Here is a 19,955-nt window from a genome sequence, read left to right on the forward strand (position 1 = left end):
CAATTAAAATTACTTCTCAAAGACTCTTCAAGTGCTGATATTCTGTCTAAACTTTGCTCGCTCAAGACTCTCTGGTTCCGTGTTGTCTGGAAGTCGCAGTCTAGACTACAGAAGGCTTAGCTCCAACTCAAATTTGTTTGAGCACAAAGAATTCATCAGCTCACCTAAGGGAAAAACTTAGGGTTGGTTTGGTTTCAGGTATGGCAGAGTATAGAGGCCCAAGTGATAAGTAGGACCTGGTTTCTCCCTCCGTTTATCCTATCTATCTATCTATCATCTATCTATCTATCATTAATCTATCCATTATTTATCTATCATCTATCTATTTCTATCTGCTTCTCTTCTTCTGGATGGGTGCTATTCCCAAACAGGCTCAACTTCATGTCAACAAGATGGCGGCCACTGCTCCAGACCTTTCATCCTCTCAAGTTCCAGCCTAGCAAGGGAAGAGCACCTGCCTCCATGGCAGTATCCCTGGAAAATATCCCATTTTTGATTGTGTCTCTTGCCTATCTCTGTGCCAATCACTGTGACCAAGGTAGTTTGACGTGCTAACTGGCTCATGATGTGCTAATTGGCTCAAGCCTGGGTCACACATTCAGTGCCTAAGCTGTGGGGCATGGAGCCTGCTCTGAGGCATATGTGATGAGAAATGAGAGGGGCCAGACCCTGAAGGAAAACTGGAGAGCATGACCGGGACAAGGTGGAATGGGTGTTGAGAACATAAATAACAAATACAACAGCCCAATTAGTATTTTCTTTTCAAGGGTAGCTAAAGGCATTACTAAATACACACACGCACACACATGTGCACACACAACATACACATGCACACAGACCTCTGCTTCCTGGGCCCTGAGTAGGGGATCAGGAATAATAATTTTATTCATGATCTCTTAATATAAGTGTTAAACCTTTGAACTAAAAAGAGAGAAGACATCTCTCATTTGCAGGGAGTCCAAAAGATGTAGGATGTAAGATGCAGAGATAACAGGTATATAAGTTTCTGATCCATGAGATGTCTAAAGACAATGACCACAGTGTCCTCAAAAGATACCAAAAATGAGCTCTGGATTATATATTCAACGAATTCATTTAAAAAATTCCCTGAGGAATATGTCCAGCAGTGTGCCAAACACAGGAGACATTAGTGAGCTCGTCTTCACCCTCAAGGGGCTTGTAATCTAGTGCAGTGTTTCCCAAAATATAGGTAACATGTGCCCCATGATTTTTCAGTTGTGCACAGACACAGCATTAAATTACATCAAATTACTTAGTGAGAACATTATTCCCTTTCCTATTCTCTGTTAATCCTCCTGGTTACATAAAAGAAAAAGTCAAAGTTTGGTACTAATATGGTTTTACCAACCTTCCAGCACTGGCTAATCTCTGTGTTTAAAAGAGAATGCAGGGGCTTCCCTGGTGGCGCAGTGGTTGAGAATCCGCCTGCCGATGCAGGGGACACGGGTTCGTGTCCCGGTCCAGGAAGATCCCACATGCCGCGGAGTGGCTGGGCCCGTTAGCCATGGCCGCTGAGCCTGCGCGTCCGGAGCCTGTGCTCTGCAATGGGAGAGACCACAACGGTGAGAGGCCCACGTACCGCAAAAAAAAAAAAAAAAAAAAAAAAAGAGTATGGGCTTTGGCTTAATAAAATGTTAACATCTATAGAAAATCAATACTAGTTCTGATAGGAATTGGTTATAGAGGTTTATGTGGTCTCTCACAGCCTTGGCCCACCTAAACACTGTCCAGGGGGCAGGTGCCTTTGTGCATATCCCATCAATTCATTTCAAGTAACAGATGTCTATCGCTGGTAAACAGAGTCTGATAGCGCTAAACATTTGAATCACATTATGAACTGCTCTAGTCCACAAAGCAACCTTCTGATTACAGTTTGGCTTCTCACGTAGCTTATCTACGTGGAGAGGCTGTAGAGACTAGACAAGTTGAATATCTGGTTGCATACCCAGTTGTAAGTCTCACTGGAAATCAATTAGCTTTCTGCTTTTATGTGTAAATCTTAGGAGTTTTGTTAATCCAGGTCTGCCCCTGATTAATAAATCCATTTTCTCTGTAATGACTAAGTAAAAAAAAAAAGAGAGAGAGAGAGAGAGAGAGAGAGAGAGAATAGGCTTTGGAACAAGTACATTAGTTAGCTGTTGTTGCCTAACAAACCACCTACAAATTTAGTGGCTTAAAACAGCTACAGTGGGGCTTCCCTGGTGGCGCAGTGGTTGAGAGTCCGCCTGCCGGTGCAGCGGACATGGGTTCGTGCCCCGGTCCGGGAGGATCCCACGTGCCGCGGAGCGGCTGGGCCCGTGAGCCATGGCCGCTGAGCCTGCGCGTCCGGAGCCTGTGCTCCGCAACGGGAGAGGCCGCAACAGCGAGAGGCCCCCGTACCGCAAAAAAGAAAAAAAAAAAAAAAAACAGCTACAGTGTATTATTTCTAATGATTGCATGTTTTGAGTGGGTGGTTCCTGCCCTGCTCTTTAGAGTCACTCATGGAGCTGTGTTTAGCTGGTGGCTGGGAAGAGCTGGAAGTCCAAGATGGCCTCATCAGATCTGGGGCTCTGGCAGGAGCTAGACTGGCTAGAAGGCAAGGACTTCACTCTCCTCTATATGCCTCTCATCATTTAATGGCCCGGCCCAAGGTTTTATTTATTTATTTATTTTATTTATTTTTATTTTTTTGCGGTATGCGGGCCTCTCACTGTTGTGGCCTCTCCCGTTGCGGAGCACAGGCTCCGGACGCGCAGGCCCACGGGCTTGCTCCGCGGCATGTGGGATCTTCCCGGACCAGGGCACGAACCCGTGTCTCCTGCATCGACAGGCGGATTCTCAACCACTGCGCCACCAGGGAAGCCCCGGTCCAAGGTTTTTTACAAGGCATCTGATTCCAAGGGCAAAAGTGAAAGCTGCCTGGCTGTTGTGTGTTGGCCTGGAAGTCACACACTGTCACTTCCACCACATTATATTGATCAAAATAAGCCACAGGCCAGCGCAGATTCTTTATGGGAAGACTGGAAGATCAGAGGAGCATGCAGAGTGGTATAATTGGGAATGTCAGAATAAAGATCTTTGAAATCTCCTCCTGCAGAAAAGCAATGAGAACAGTGGCAAAATCAACTTTTTCAAAACTCTGGAAATTGACCTAATGCTAGTAACCATCCAGGGAGTTTTTTTTTTTTTTTTTTTTTTTGCGGTATGCGGGCCTCTCACTGTTGTGGCCTCTCCCGTTGCGGAGCACAGGCTCCGGACGCGCAGGCCCAGCGGCCATGGCTCACGGGCTTAGTCGCTCCGCGGCATGTGGGATCTTCCCGGACCAGGGCACGAACCCGTGTCTCCTGCATCGGCAGGCGGATTCTCAACCACTGTGCCACCAGGGAAGCCCCATCCAGGGAGTTTTAATTCAAGAAAAACAGCTGAATTTCAATAAGAACAGGAAGTTTTGTGGTGTTTTACCTGGCTCTATTCTCATTCTCTTCTCTTCAGCTCTGCAATAGTCTTGAAGGCAACTGGTTAGAACAGGATTGGATCTCTTTCAAAGTCCCATTCTCATATTATTGTCAGTATTTTACCCATCTTGCAGTTCCCTGGAAAGCTTCCCTTGCACAACTTGTCTTTATTTGATCTGACTCAGTGATCATCTAGTGTGAGCAGCCCTTTACCCAGAGGCATTAGTTAAAAAAAAAAATCAGTGGTATGGCGAGCTGCGTCTGACCAGCAGAATAACAGTCGCCACACGCTAGATTCTTCTCGTATCACACTTTATTGGAGTACAGCTTGGTTGAGGAAAGATGGAAGGAAGACGCCGCAGCCTTAACGGCAGCTGCCTATATAAGATTCGGGATACTGTGCAAGTCTCTGATTGGTTCATATCGAAGGCATAATTACACGTCGCCTTCGGACTGGTTACTGCTCTAAAACCTTGTTAGCATATCTCAACGCATGCGCACTGGCTACAGGATGGATGACTCAGCTTTTTCTACCCTGCTTTGCGGCAACGCTTTGCCGCGCCCCACACAGTGGCAGTTGTTTGACATTGTAGCTGCCTGAGCTAGCAATAAGGGAATTAAAATGGCACACTAGATAGTATCTATATTTAGCATAAATAGTAATACTCCCTAAACTGAACTACAGACTCAACACCATTCCTATCAAAATTCCAGCTGCGTCCCCCCCCTCTTTTTTTGCAGAAATTGACAAGCCAATCCTAAAATTCAGATGGAAATGCAAGGGACCCAGAATAGCCAAAACAATTTTGAAAAGGAAGAAAAAAGTTGGAGGACTTATACTTCCCGATTTCAAAACTTACTATAAAGCTACAGTAATCAGGAGAGTGTGATACTGGTATAAGGACAGATCAATGGAATAGAATCAGATGAAAACCAGAGACCAGAACGTCAATGGGAGGCACAATAGTCATCTTCCAGATAGCTCCCTCTCTGTCTCTTTCTCCCTCCTTCCCTCACCTATCTATATCTCTATCTGTCTCCATCTCACTCTGTCCTCTCTTGATCTGCCTTTCTCTGCAAGTAAGTCTACCTCATTCTCCTCTCTCAGCAGAGTGGCAGTGATGAGTGCATAGGTGAATATGCTACTCACCACCCCCATCCCCTTGCTACACACACACCTCCCTGGGTTACACACCCCCAGTCTAAGGGACCAGCAAATATGGTTTCCCAGTTCCAGATTCCCAGGAGAGAGAATGTAATTGGCCCAGCTTGGGCCAGCTGCCCAGGCCTGTCTCATGCAATCAACTGAGACCAGGGATTGGGGTCATCAAGTACCGTCTTGGCCACTTAGATTTCTACTAGAAGGAGGGCTCTCTTCTTTGCTAAGTTAGAAGCAGAGCTGGGGAATAACACAGGCTTCGTGATTCTCATCCTGAAGCACTTTCTACAACACCTGTCATCTTCCCTCCCCCCCAGGGATGCTGCACACAGTTGTTCAAGTTGTGCACTGCACAACCCTAGAGGGGACACAGTTCACATCTTAGGCATCATAGATATGTGTATTTGTTATGTAAGTCTTCTAAAGGTGGAAGTAAAATAGTCTTAGGGAAGAAGAGGCTTCTAATTTTTAAAAAGTTGCTTAGATGGGCTAGGGATGGCCTTGCTTTCTCCACTTCTCCTTTTGTCTTGATCTCTTTGGTGAATGGGAAGAACTGGTGGTGGGAAGAAGCTACACCAGACCTTGGCTCCAAGATCTGATCTATCATCTCCCCACAGGTGGGTGCATCCTTGTTTGCCAGCAATGTTGGAAGTGGACATTTCATTGGCCTGGCAGGGTCAGGTGCTGCTGCGGGCCTTTCTGTAACTGCTTATGAATTTAATGTACGTATGTTTCCAGGGCATGTACAGCCCACCCTCTACCCAGTAGGTAGATCCCGGGGGGCAGTTGTATGCATGCGCTGCTATTTTAAAAATAGAGTGGTGCTTTATGAAAAAACAAACAGGAATCATCAAGATCACCCCTAGTTAACAAAAATCAGTTTGATCTGCAAGTCCCAGGCCTCCCTGTGTTTGCTTGATGGGAGCCCATAAGGCAAATAGATGTGTGAAACAGGCTCAGAATCTCTCCCATGTGGATGCAGAAGATAGAAGGTTTTGTGGGACTGGAGGGTGTTTCTGTGTATTAGATATCAATTGCCCATCACAAAACTTTGTGGTTCAGTGGCTCTTGATCTTTTTGCCACCCCACAGATACCCAGGAGATAAGACACACTCTTCTATGTAGCATGTTGATTTTCACTAGTGGGAAGGGATGCACTTATTAATAGTGATCTTCATCTTCATAATGACTCACATTTTTTAAGCACTTACTCTGTACCACAGACTTAAGTACACCACACACATCATCATATTACAGGATTCAATTACAGACTAGAACCAGACTGCCTGGGTTCACATCTGGGCTCTAAAACTTATAAGCTGTGTGACCTTGGGCAAGTTACTAGATCTCTCTGAGCCTCATGTATAAAACAGAGATAATGATGGTACCTGCCATATCGAGTCATTGAGAGGATTAAATGAATTCATGCTTATAAAGTGTGCACAGGAATGCCTGGTGTATCCTAAGTGCTCAGTAAGCATCATCTCACTGATTTCCTTCCAACAACCCAGTGGGGCCAGTTACTCCCATTTCACAGGTGAGAAAAGCGAGTCTCAGAGACCTGTGTAAACTCTTCCAGTATCACCAGCTACGCATCAGCGTGGCCTGCCTGAACTCACAGGCTTGATTTAACCCCAGCCCAAGGAGGGGTGAGAACACAAGGGGACGAAGGGGGACACTCAAGGTTTAGGACACACAGCACTGGGAGCCCCAAAGAGCTTCCAGTTCCATTCTGCCCTACTTCATCCCTGTGTCCTATTTTTTTTTTTTTTTTTTTTCGGTATGCGGGCCTCTCACTGTTGTGGCCTCTCCCGCTGCGGAGCACAGGCTCCGGACGCGCAGGCCCAGCGGCCATGGCTCACGGGCTTAGTTGCTCCGCGGCACGTGGGATCCTCCCGGACCAGGGCACGAACCCGTGTCCCCTGCATCGGCAGGCGGACCCCCAACCACTGCGCCACCAGGGAAGCCCCCTGTGTCCTATTTAAACACGAAAATGTGACAGCCCAGAGAGGGTGAGCTACTCAGTAAGTCAGAGATAGAACCAGAGGCAGATGAGGCCAGGTTGCATCTGGACACAGGGAAATCCATATTGGCACCACCGTGTGGGCCAGAGCTGAATCCTGATTCTGCTTTCTCCGGCAGGGCTTATTTTCCGTGCTGATGTTGGCCTGGATCTTCCTCCCTATCTACATCGCTGGTCAGGTGAGTCTGATGGGGGTTGGGGTGCTATGGAATAGGAAGACCCTTTGGGAGGGTCAGCTTTGCATTCTCTGCCTCCCACCAGCATCCTTCCCTCCCTCCTGCCTGTGGACATCCATTATACCAGGGGTCCCCAAACCTTTTTAAAATTTTTTAAAATTTATTTTTGGCTGCATTGGGTCTTCGATGCTGCGCACGGGCTTTTCTCCAGCTGCGGCGAGCGGGGGCCACTCTCCGTTGCAGTGCGTGTGGCACCAGGGACTGGTTTCCCAAAAGGCAATTTTTCCACGGAAGGGGGCGTGGTGGGGATGGTGCAGGCGGTACCGTGAGCGATGGTTCAGGAGGTAACGCGAGCGATGGGGAGCCATGGGGAGGGGCAGATGAAGCTACGCTGGCTCGCCCGCCGCTCACCTCCTGCTGTGCGGCCCGGCTCCTAATGGGCCTGGGACCGGCGCTGGTCTGCGGCCTGGGGGTTGGGGGCCTCTGCGTTAGTCCCTAACAGGTCCCAGCATCAGTGTGGGATGATGCACAGCTGAGACAATTAGGAACCCTGTCCTTAGCATTTCCCACCTAGTAATGGACATCAAAGATACATGTGGGGGGCTTCCCTGGTGGCGCAGTGGTTGAGAGTCCGCCTGCCGATGCAGGGGACACGGGTTCGTGCCCCGGTCTGGGAGGATCCCACATGCCGCGGAGCGGCTGGGCCCGTGAGCCATGACCGCTGAGCCTGCGCGTCCGGAGCCTGTGCTCCGCAACGGGAGAGGCCACAACAGTGAGACGCCCGCATACCGCAAAAAAACAAAAAAAAACCATGGGAGGTAGGGGCTTTCAGAAGCTGGAAGAAACATAGGCTCAAAAAAATTTTTTAAACGCCAAAACAGAAATTTAAAAATCACAGTCTTTTTTAAATGTTTAAGCCACAACATATTACTGCTTTTAACATACACACACACACACACACACACACACATACACACACACGTCCGCGCGCGCGCGCGCGATTCAGTGATTTTTTTTTTTTCTTCCTTTGTACCCAAAACCATAATAATTGAGTATTTCTGGCTGATGTGATATGTCAAAATTTTTGTTACAAAATAATGCTGCTTTAGACTTTTTGGGAAAAAAAGTAGTTAAAAAAATCACTTCTAGGGACTTCCCTGGCAGTCCAGTGGTTAAGACTCCATGCTTCCAATGCAGGGGGCGCAGGTTCGATCCCTGGTAGGGGAACTAGGATCCCACATGCTGTGCAGTGCAGCCAAAAAATAAAAAAATAAATAAATAAACTTAAAAGTCACCTGTGATCTTACTGACAGCTTTCTGTCATTCATACCATGAATTCTGAATTCTTAATTCTGTTTTAGACATTCTACTACACAGGGCAAGATCATACAATATCATAGTGTTATTCATCAAGCAATAACTGATTTTAACTTTTTATTACAGAAATTTAAAAAAATACACAAAGTAGAAAGAACTACTTAATGATCAGAGAAATCATTGAAAAAAAAATCACTCTGTACCAGAAGTAGTGCAATCTTATGCAAAGGGCAGTGATGTAGGAATAAATAACCTCACTTGGAGATAATACTGAATCTAAAAGCACGGTTTTTGGTGACTGGGGGCCTGGGTCTGCCCATACCCACCTGTGATTAGCTCCCACAAAGACAAAATCTGTGGGATAGAACAGCACTGGCTGGGACTGAGGATCTCTGGGCCAAAGCATCAGCAGATATTTCTTGAGCACCTAGTATAGGAAAGAGTAAAGGATGGTGGAGATGTAGGTCAATTCATAGGTAGGGTGGCCAAATGTTCTCAGCTGATGGTTTCCATTTTCTCTGGGAAGTAGAAGACAGTGTCATTTGCTGAATGAGGAAGGAATTTGTGTGGTGGAAGGTTAATAAGAGGCATGAAGAATTGAAATGACTTCTATAGTTTGTAATAGAAAAACCTGTGGACAACCACAGTATCGCTCATTAGGGGACTGGGCATCTGTACTGTGGATATCATGCTGTGAAAAGTGCTGAAATTGACAGAGTAGTGCTGCTGTGAAAGGATCTCCAAGCTCTGTTGTTCAGTAAAAAATTCCCGTGGCTCTAGACATTCTTTGGACAACATCTTATTCAGAGAGAATATTAAGCCCATATTAGATAATAAATGCCAGAGTGCTGAAAAAAGATAAAAAGCTACCCAATCTATTTTTATTGGGCAATAAAATAAACACAGACAAAAGTGGTAAAACACATGTGCAGCTTAACAAACTACTGTAAAATGAACACCCAGATCAAGACACAAAACAGGGACTTCCCTGGTGGTCCAGTGGTTAAGACTCCGTGCTTCCACTGCAGGAGGCACGGGTTCAATCCCAGGTCAGGGAAGTTCCATATGCTGCATGTGGCGGCCAAAAAAAAAAAAGATACAAAATATAACACTCCCCCACGTGCCTTTAGCAAAACAGGATGCCTTCCTTTCACAGTGACTTTCAATGGACTCACTTCTTTACTTTTCTTCACAGTTTTAATTGGGCATACTTAAACAAGATGGTTTAATTGTACTTTTCTGGAATGAAATACACATGGAATTGGGGGGGTTACATTCTTTCCTTGCATGTAGCCGGTATGTTAATTTCCATTGCTATGTAGTATTCTGTAGTATGACTATACCCCAATATATTTGTCTATTCTTTTGTTCATGGGCATTTAGGTTGTTCCTAATGTTGGCCTATGATAGACAATGCTGCTGTGTATAAAAATGCTGTGCATTTTTATACAAGTGCCCTGATGCATATAAACATGCATTTCTGGAGAAAATCTACCTATAAGTGGAATTTCTGGGTCATTGGATGTGTTTATCTGGCTTTACTATATATTGCCAAACTTTTTCCCAAAGTAGCTCTGTCAGTTTATACTCTCACCAGCAGTGCATGCAAATTCCCTTTGCTCCATTGCCTCACATCCTTGCCAACACTTGGTATTTTCCAACTTTAAAATTCTTGCCAGTTTGGTGGGTGTGTTGTAATGTCTCACTGTGCTTTCCTTTTTTAAAAAAAAAAATTTATTTATTTATTTACTTTTGGCTACATCAGGTCTTTGTTGCGACATGCAGGATCTTCACTGCAGCATGTGGGATCCTCTGCTGTGGCGCACGGGCTCCCTATTGCGGCACGTGGGCTTCTCTCTAGTTGTGGTGCATGGGCTCAGTAGTTGCAGCGCACGGGCTTGGTTGCCCTGCGTGGGCTTGGTTGCCCCACGACATGTGGCATTTTAGTTCCCCAACCAGGGGTCTCCTGCATTGGAAGGCAGATTCTTAACCACTGGATCACCAGGGAAGTCTCCCTCACTGTTCTTTCCATTGGCAATTCTGTTTATATATTTTCTGGTCATTTGGATTTTCTCTTTAGGGAAGTAACTTGTCTAGGACTTTTGCCAACTTTTCTATTATGTTATATAGCTTCTTCTTATTGATAGAAGCTCTTTATACATTGTGGAAACAAGCCCTTAGGGTGATTATATGTGTTGCAAATATCTTCCTCCCCACTACTCTGTGGTTTGCCTTTTAACTCTCTTAATGGTGTTTTTTGATGAACAGATCTTAGGTGTTTTAAATAGTTATTTTATTCAAGTATAGTTGATTTACAATGTTGTGTTAATTTCTGCTGTACAGCAAAGTGATTCAGTTATACATATATATACATTCTTTTTCGTATTCTTTTCCATTATGGTGTATCACAGGATATTGAATATAGTTCCCTGTGCTATACAGTAGGGCCTTGTTGTTTATCCATTCTATATATAATAGTTTGCATCTGCTAATCTCAAATTCCCGATCCATCCCTCCTCCATCCCCCACCCCCTTTGCAACCACAAGTCTGTTCTTTATGTCTGTGAGTCTATTTGTGTTTCGTAGATGAGTTCATTTGTGTCATATTTTAGATTCCACATATAAGTGATATTGTATAGTATTTGTCTTTCTCTTTCTCCATTCATCTGTTGATGGACATTTAGGTTGTTTCCATGTTTTGGCTATTGTGAATAGTGCTGCTATGAACTTGGGGTGCATGTATCTTTTGGGGTTTGTTTTAATATTTATTTATTTACTTGGCTGTGTCAGGTCTTTGTCACAGCATATAGGGTCTTTCGTTGTGGCACACAAGCTTCTCTCTAGTTGTGGTGCATGGACTCTAGAGCACGTGGGCTCAGTAACTGCAGTGCACGGGCTTAGCTGCCCCATGGCATGGAGGATCTTAGTTCCCTGACCAGGGATCGAACCTGCTTCCCTTGCATTAGAAGGCAGATTCTTAACCACTGGACCACCAGGGAAGTTCCCATTTATCTTTTTGAATTAGAGTTTTGTCCAGATATACACTCAGGAGTGGGATTGCTGGATTATATGGCAACTTCATTTTTAGTTTTTTAAGGAACCTCCATACTGTTTTCCATTGTTGCTGCACCAACTTACATTCCAACCAACAGTGTAGTGTAGGAGGGTTCCCTTTAACAGATCTTAGTTTTAATGTAGTTCCATTTATCATTTTTTCTTAATTACTATCTTTTATGTCTTATTAAAAAAATATTTCCTACTCTAAAGTCATAAAGATATTCTCCTAAATTACCTTCTAGAACTTTTCACATTTAAGTCACTTATCCACCTAGAAGTAATTTTTGTCTACCACGTTTTGAGAATAGGATAACGCTAATGTGACCCATCAAGAAAATTACAGACCAGTTTTACATATGAATATGGAAAATGACCTCTACTCTTTAGGGGCCCACCCTACTCTCTAACCACCAGTTTACTCCTGTCAGTTCATTCATTTATTTGTTCATTGAAGATGCATTTATTGAGCTGAATGCCAACTGCATTCCAGGCACTGGTCTAACAGTTCCTCATCCTCACCAGGCTCTCTACTTCCCCAGCCCATTACAGTGCTTTCCCCTCTTGCTGGAAAGTTTTCCTTTTCCTTCGTGGTTCGGTTAACTCCTATCATCTATCCAAATTCTACTTCAAGCAACTATTCCTCCAGGAAGTCCTTTCTGACCTCTTTGATTAGGTGAAGTCTCCTCCTTCATTGTGTTTGCCATAGTTGCCGTTTTGCATTTGCTTGTGTGATTATTAAATTAATATGCCTCTCCCATTAGACTGTGTGTTTTTCCCATTATACTTTGTCAGCATCAGCAGTAGTAACATTTGGGGCAGGATAATTCTTTGTTGTGTGTTTTTATGCATGTGTGAGGAGTAGTCTGTTCATTGTAGGATGTTTGCAACATCCCTGATCTCTATCCACTAGATGCCAATAGCACCCCCAAACTGTGGCAGCTGCAGTGTCTCCCGACATTGCCAAATGTTCCCTGGGGAGGTATGAAATCTCTTCCTTCCACTGAGAGCCACTGCGCTAGACTGTGTGTCTCCCCCATTAAATTGTAAGCTCCAGGAGGGCAAGAACTATCTCTGTTTTCTCCCAATATCTAGAACAGTGCCTGATACATAGTAGATATTTGAAAAATATTTCTTGAAATTACTCAGTAGCAGGGTCCATGATTTCAGAAGGAAGTGAAATGAAGGATGAGCTGACACCCAAAAGAAGAGGCACCAATTAGGGACTGAAAGTCTTGGTCAGGTCCCAAAGCCGGGGTCATCAGAGTCAGCAAACGAAAGGGTTGCACTGATGAAAATTTGGGGTATCAGAGGTGAATGGGGTCCTTGAGATGATGAGGTTTGGATATTGGCCAGAGAAATGGTTTGCTGGAGTGGAAATGCCCATCTGTTGGGGTTAAACAAACCAAGACACTGTACAAGATGTCCCAGTGGGTGCTTGTCACTGTCCTTGAAGCTGCTTCCAGACTCGGGGAAAGTCTAGAAAGAGGGGAAGCCAGTGAAGGAGCTGAATTCTCACTGGCTGCTGGACAGTGTTCCCGGGAGGCTTGGGGTGGGTGGAAGTAGCTATGGCCGGATGGCATGGGTTTCTGAGGAAGAGGGAGGGGTTTTACATGAGGACTAAGTGTGGCTGTCTGGACGTGATTCAAGGGAGAGTAAGAGAGATGCTGAAGTTCCCTCACTGCCCTCCACCCAGGAGATGAAGAGCCACCAGACCAAGGAACTTGGGTGGTCCTCTCTCAGGGCAGTCATCATTGGCTGCATTTATTTCCTGTTAACATTCACCCAGCAACACTCAGAGGGTGGTTCCTGTGTTAACAGTCATTCACCTCTCTGTCTCTGTCTCTCTCAACCTTGCTTGCTGGCAAATTGCCTTCTTAGCTACTTTACGACAAACAGCCTAGGTTCTGCCTCCCATCTGTCAGCTAGCTTCACATTTCTCCCCAGAGTTTGATTTCTAGATACGAGTGCTGCCCGCCTTCTGATGACTTTCATGCCTCCTTCCTTTCTTAGCTCATTAGAAACTTCCTGCATGTAGCAGGCTGTGCGGCTCTCTGTAGATCGTAATGGAGGTCAACTGATGATAAAAGCTGTCAGCCAATGATAGGAGGAGTCTTGCTCCCCAACAAGACCAGCTGGTGGTTGTCATTCACAGACGAGATAGTGAATCCTCTTGAGGAGCATCTTCCTTGGTCCACTTATCTGAATGGGCTGAAGTTCTCATGCACTCTCTCTAATTAGCTTTCATACCATCACCAAGAGTGTGTCCATTCAATATGGTTTGATTGAATCTCTCCATGTGTTATTCCCTGATAGAGTGTCAGAGCTCAGTGCAATGTGCTTCTGGAAAATCCCTGCTGTGTTTGCCTTGCAGCAAATCAGAGGGTTGAGGAAAGCCACTCATGAGGGTCAAAATCCCGAATTGCCCTTTTGGGGAGAGGGGGAGGAAAGAGATGCTTCTTTTCTTTTTTTAAATTTTAAGGTGTCTATTTATTCCTAGAGTTCATTTTTTTGGGTCAATATTTTATTATGAAAAAAATTTCAAACCTACATCAGTGCTGAAATAATTTTACACCGGACACCCTTATAGTCTTGAATACTGTACCCAGATTCTACTATTAACAACTTACCATTCTTGAATCAAGTCTGGCCATCCAGTCTCTCCCAGTCTCCACTCCCAGCTTCTTCTGCCTTCACAATAATCTGACCTTGGGATGGATGGTTTGCCATTTATCAGCTCATGATCGGGTACCCATTAGTCTACTCCCTGGGTTAGACTAAGGAACACCCAAGCAGCAACAGCCTGGACGAGGGGCTGCAAACATAATCATTACTCTGTCATTTCCCATCCAACATCCGGGACCTCATAGAAGAACATTTGTGCATTTGAGGTTCCATTGTCTAGACATGGCATTGTCTCAATCCTGAAGTCTGCGGATTCAGTGAGGAGACTGGGCAAGGACATGCTATCCCCAAAGAAAAGTGCCACCCAAATAATGCTTCTCCTCGGTATGGCTCAACCCCTGGGGTGCCCTATATGGTAATGGCACCTAGCTTTGGCCCACCCATCTGGACCTAATTCATCGCTTCCCTGGTTTCTCTGCTGTCTCTGGATTCTCTGCTCCTGGTAATGTGGCTGAAGGGTTACATGAGAACAACTTCCCCAAAGGTTAGAACATGTACAAATGGAGATGCTTGAGATGAGTTTACATGTTAGACATGGAGCCAACTACACTGAATCACCTGGCGAAATTATTTCCTCTTCCATCATCTTTCAGTGAGCTCAAGGGTAAAGTCTCATGTTGGTATTAGTGAGCATTTAACACCTGTTCAACACTTTTCCTGACAACTTCATTTTTTTTTTTTTTTTAAAGAAAGAATGAGTAGGCTCTGGGCCCAGGGTTTTTGGTGTGCAAGAGGAAGTTGCCAGGAAAGAATAGAACATGAATGAGTGATTTTATTATCCATGTGCATATTTTTGCTGGTTCCCTTAAGTTTAGGATTGATTTTTCATTTACAGTGGTGATTTGAAGTTTTCTTTTTAGATAAGTTTACTTCAATATAAACATGAGTTGGTTTAAAGAAAACCATTAAGTTTTATAATAGTAACATCTATATTAATAAGTTTTATGTAATAACATTAATAACACAGGAGAGGGCAAAAATTGGGGTGACGTATACATTTGGGATATATGATAGTTGGATACCTAACTCTGCACAGAACCCCAGTCCATCCTCACCCCACCCCTTTGTTCCCATTTTCTCCTCTCTTTTAAGTCTCCCACTGAGAATCCCAAGAAGATCACCTGTGCTTCTGAGTTTGGGGAGAAGGGGGGAGGGGGAAGAAGGGCTGTTGGGTGGCAAAATCTCAGCTCTGGTCCCCAGGTCACCACGATGCCAGAATACCTAAGGAAACGCTTTGGTGGCAACAGGATCCCCATCATCCTGGCTGTGCTCTACCTGTTTATCTACATCTTCACCAAGATCTCGGTAAGGTAGGGACACAGCCTGGTGAGAAGCTCAGCTGGGGGTGTCCCTCCCCATCCACTTTCTCCTCCTATTGAGGAAGCTTCTGGGAGGTTCAAGGAAGATGGGAGGGGTGGGTGCAAAGGCTAAGCAGGGGCAGAGGAAGTACGGGAAAAAGGTAGAGGAAAGGACTCCTCCCCCTTCCCCTGCCAAAGCTTCTTCAGCAACATCTTGGGATGGTGCCCATCACTGAATGGGACTCTGAGAGCCCTCAAGTGGGTCTATCATCTTCCTCCTGGGATCAGGCAGTTATCAACTATTAATCATCATATGCGCTGATGGCCCACTGAGCCTGCCCCACCCTGACGTTTGGATGGGCAGATCTTCTGGAAAGCAGCCAAGAGCAGATGCTTTGCAAGCTCCAGTACATGCTGCTCAGCCTGACTCACACTGATGCCCTCTTCTCTTCCATCCGGAGCTGGGGGAAACCTTGTCCTATGTGGGGGAGGCGGGGCGGGCAGAGCAATTCCATTCCATTCAAACAACAATAACTGACTCTGGGCCAGCTCCAGATGTGAAAGGCAGGACCATGCTTGCTCTCATTCTGGTGGGAAGCTACAGATGTGGGGAAACCTTCCCAAGGAGAGTTACATCTGAGGAGGATGTAGAGAGGATGTAGAGAAAGGGGGATTGGCATTCCAGAGGGCTGGACAGAATAAGCAAATGCTTGGGGCCATGAATAAACATAACTTGTTAGGGAAACAGGGTGTATTTCAGTGTGTCTGGAGGACTGGGAACATGAAGTGAGTAAAGAAAATGAGGTCAAGTGGCAGGCAAACCATGAAGGGCCTGGTATACAGCTCTAACTTATAGGGACGTTATCTTGGGGGCAGTAGGGAGCTACTCAAGAGTTTTGATGAGGATGAGATGATCATGATGGTATTTGATAAAGGCTGCAGTGTGGAGGATGGAGAGTAGGCAGGTCAAGAATCGAAGCAGAAAGACAACTGAGGCGCTTGTATTAGCCCAGTGAAGGGGTCTCAAACATAATCACCCGTAGGGCTCCCGTTTGAGACCCCTGATCTAGGAAGAGATGAAGAAAGGACATCATATGATGTTTCTGTGTTTGCCAGAATCAAGGCTAGGGCCTGAGCCTGGGGAAACTGTGCTAAAACGTCCATTCATTCATTTACCCGTCAACTTCATGTCTCTGCAGGTAGACATGTATGCAGGTGCCATCTTCATTCAGCAGTCTTTGCACCTAAATCTGTACCTGGCCATAGTCGGGCTGCTGGCCATCACAGCTTTATACACTGTTGCAGGTACGACTGAACAAAGGGTGATTCTGGGGGAGGTGGTGGGCAGGCGCTGTGGGCCACCCTGTCTTTTCCTGGCTCGTCTTTTGATGTTCCAGTGTGCTAAGACCATGTCTTCATGAACCCTCAGTCCATCACCCCAGATACTATGATTTCTCTTGGTTATTGTCCAAAGGAAGAGGGGATGACTGATAGAAGGGAGGATTTTAAAAGGTGTCACAACTGCATAAATCTATTTTCCATTTATTTATTCAAGAACTCTTCATTAAAACCTACTAACTGCTGAGCATGTGTATTCACACACACTATACAAAGCTAGACCATAAACCACTGCAATTCTGGAGCCTGAGGCCGGGGAGCCTCAACTTTCCCCCTCAGACTTGCATCCCAGAAAAGTGGCTGGTGGAGTACAGCACCTGGACATGTATCTGCTATTGAATATTCACCTTCTCATCTTCTGTTCCAGTTTCATCCTTCTCTGCCTCCTCTTGGTGTAATTCATTCCACAAATTATCTATATCTATCTATGTATGTATCACCTACTATATAACAGGCATCATGCTAGGAAATGGAGCATAGCAGTGAACAAGATAGACAAAATCTTTTTTTTTTTTTTTTGGCCATGCAGCTTGTGATATCTTAGTTCCCCCACCAGGGATTGAACCCGGGCCCATGGCATTGAAAGTGCCCAGTCCTAACCACTGGACCACCAGGGAATTTCCATGACAGAAAAAAATCTTTACTCCAAAGGAACTTACATTCTAGTGGGGATGGGGAGACAGACAATGAACAAGGAAGCCAATAAGTGCTGTTATAACAAGATGGGGAGTAATGGTGGGAGGATTCTTTTCCATCCAACATTCAGGCAAGGAGTCTCTAAGGTGATATGTGGACCAGATTTAAGTGAGATAAAGGGAAGACTCTGACATGAGAACCCATGTTGTTTATTTGAGGAATAGCAAGGGGGTCAGGGTGGCTGAAGCTGAACGAGCACATGTGTTGAGGCTGAGTCCTGTCTAGCCGTGGGGGAGGCCACTCATACAAGCTGGAGTGACAGTAGTGACGCCGGCATCGTGCTGTGCCGCAGCCCTGATGGGAGGAGAAAGGCGGGGAGGAAAGGGCAGGCACCGGAGCCTCGAAGGAAATCAGATGAGCCTGGATTTAGTCCTAAATGCCGTGGAACACCACTGGAGGCTCTAGACAGAAGAGTGACCAGTTCTCAGAAATTCAAAAGCCCACTGATGCAGAAAGATCTGGGCTGAGTTTTCAGCGCTAACAGAAGCCACGTGTCTGGGACACAGGGAAAGGAAAGGTTTAGCCACAATTGCCAATTTATCTCTCTGTTTCCTTGTTTGGGGGTGTCTCCCCCCATTAGACTAGAAGCTCCGAGGAGACAGGCAACATGCTCTTTTGTTTGCCTCTGTATCCCTACCACGTAGAACTAGGTTGGGCACTCACCAGATGTTTGGTGAGTGATTGAATAAAACACTAGATGCAGTGCCTGGTGAGCGATAAATGCCCAATAGACATTAGTATAGAAACATGGGTGGGTTTCAGTGGTACCAATCTTCAGGATCTCACCACACTCAGGCTAACTAATTGCCTGAGTGGGGCCAGCAGAGAATTGGGGCCGGAGGCTAAGCCAGTTCTCTCTCCATTTGTGACATGACCCTATTCCTGGGCAAAGAAGGAGGAATCACAGAACAACACACCCACATGAATGTTTGTTTGGTATTTTTAGTGTACTGTGACTTTACCCATGAGTAAATATGTTCATGTCAGATAACTGTCCCTTCTCTGTAGGGAAAGAGGAAGGAGAAAAGGATAGGGAAGAGACTGGAAAGATTGTTTTGTCCAGATGCTGATGGATTTGCTACCATGATTGTCATTACAAAGATTTTTCTAGGTGGCGAGACCAGTAAGAATCCACTGAGGCCAACCACTGTGACCCTCTTTGGGAAGCCTATTAGACTCTGAATACCTAGTACTCACATCCTCTTTCCAATGTTAAAATAAAGGTCTTCAGAGCTTGGGGACCATGGCCCAAGCATCACTTCCCATGTCAGTTAGAAATTACTGTGTAACTAACCACCTACCCCCCATTAGGGAGTTAATGGTTTATTTCCACCCACAATTCATTCCATGCATTGTCTGGGTGGTTTCTCTGCTGGTCTCACCTGGCTTGGTTGAATTATATTACTTAGATGGTACCTGGAACAGCTGTGTGGAGCAAAATGGTCTCACTCAGGTGACTGGTGGTTAGCTTGGCTGTCAGCTGGGCTTTCCTTCCAGGTGGCCCATCATGCTCCATGAGGCTAGACTGGGCTTCTTAAAGAAGCATAGTGTTCTCAGGGCAACACAAGAACGAGAGCAGGAACTGCAGGCCTCTTGAGGACCAGGCTTGGAGCTGCCCAACATCACTTCCACCGTATCTATTGGTTAAAGCAAGTCATTCGGCCAAACCATATTTAAGAAGAAGAGAAATCAACTTCACCTCAACATGAAAGGAGCAGCAAAGCCACATTACAAAATGGGCAGGCAACTGGGAAGGAGATACCGTGGTCATCTTTGCAAACAATCAACACTAGGAACTCTCTCCCGTCAGGTCTTGAAATTCCAAGTTCCCTCTGCCACCTAGAGTAACTCCTCTCCACCAAAGTACCTGACCCTCACCTCAGTGCTCATCTTCCCACTAGGTGGCCTGGCTGCTGTGATTTACACGGATGCTCTACAGACTCTGATCATGCTTATAGGAGCGCTCACCCTGATGGGCTACAGTAAGTGGGGTCCCAGGGTCATTTGGGTGGATGACAGCACCTCTCTCAAGCATGGACATCTGCTTTCACCAATGTTTCAAACCCAACTGGGGATTCCTGCTTGAGGCATGGTTATTTTAGCTGGAAGAGAATTGTGCATATCATGGAAACTTACTGTTTTTTAAGGAAAAGTTAATAGATCCTCCTATGTTGACATGGATAAATAATTAAATAAACAAATAAAAGGAGGCAAAAGGAAAATTCTTCCTTACAGGAAAATTCCAATTAATAAATGAAGACAGAATGATGGAAATAGAATATCACTATTAGAACACCATAGTCATAATTGCTACAGATAAGATCCAATGATAAATGCTGAAGTCAGTGCATGAAAGTTTATGAAGAAATAAGATATTTGCTTGGTCTCAAAGTATCACGTCCAAAATATTTATTAATTACAAAGGGCAATATAGCCACCTTACAGTGGAGAAACATGGCACTTGCCACTGTAACTAAGCGATCAAGGCATATTAACTGATATTACAGTAATCAGACGTACCAATATGTAGCTCCTGATATGGTACACTGAGAAGGACACAACATCACCTCTGTGCCATTCTTGCCAAAATATATAACCTCAACTTCATCGTAAATAAACTTCAGGCAAACCCAAATTGAGGGACATTTTACACACTACAATGACCAGTATTCTTCAAAAGTATCAAGGACATGA

At 45.2% G+C, this 19,955-nt stretch overlaps 1 protein-coding gene across 7 annotated transcripts in view; it reads left to right on the forward strand.

The window, feature by feature from the left end:
* Positions 1-19,955, forward strand: part of SLC5A11 (solute carrier family 5 member 11) — a 56,692-nt gene that overhangs the window by 15,142 nt on the left and 21,595 nt on the right. For 4 of the 7 annotated variants that reach the window (XM_067012368.1, XM_067012367.1, XM_059036988.2 and 1 more), the window contains 5 exons: positions 5,232-5,336; positions 6,757-6,816; positions 15,070-15,174; positions 16,367-16,472; positions 19,163-19,243. In XM_067012368.1, coding sequence (XP_066868469.1) covers positions 5,232-5,336; positions 6,757-6,816; positions 15,070-15,174; positions 16,367-16,472; positions 19,163-19,243 — 457 coding nt within the window. Of the gene's footprint in view, positions 1-5,231; positions 5,337-6,756; positions 6,817-15,069; positions 15,180-16,366; positions 16,473-19,162; positions 19,244-19,955 lie in introns of all 7 variants that reach the window. The other 3 variants (XM_067012370.1, XM_067012371.1, XM_067012372.1) reach the window with 2 other exon arrangements.

The sequence above is a fragment of the Kogia breviceps genome, chromosome 14 (genome assembly GCF_026419965.1).
Source record: "Kogia breviceps isolate mKogBre1 chromosome 14, mKogBre1 haplotype 1, whole genome shotgun sequence".
Taxonomy (NCBI): domain Eukaryota; kingdom Metazoa; phylum Chordata; class Mammalia; order Artiodactyla; family Physeteridae; genus Kogia; species Kogia breviceps.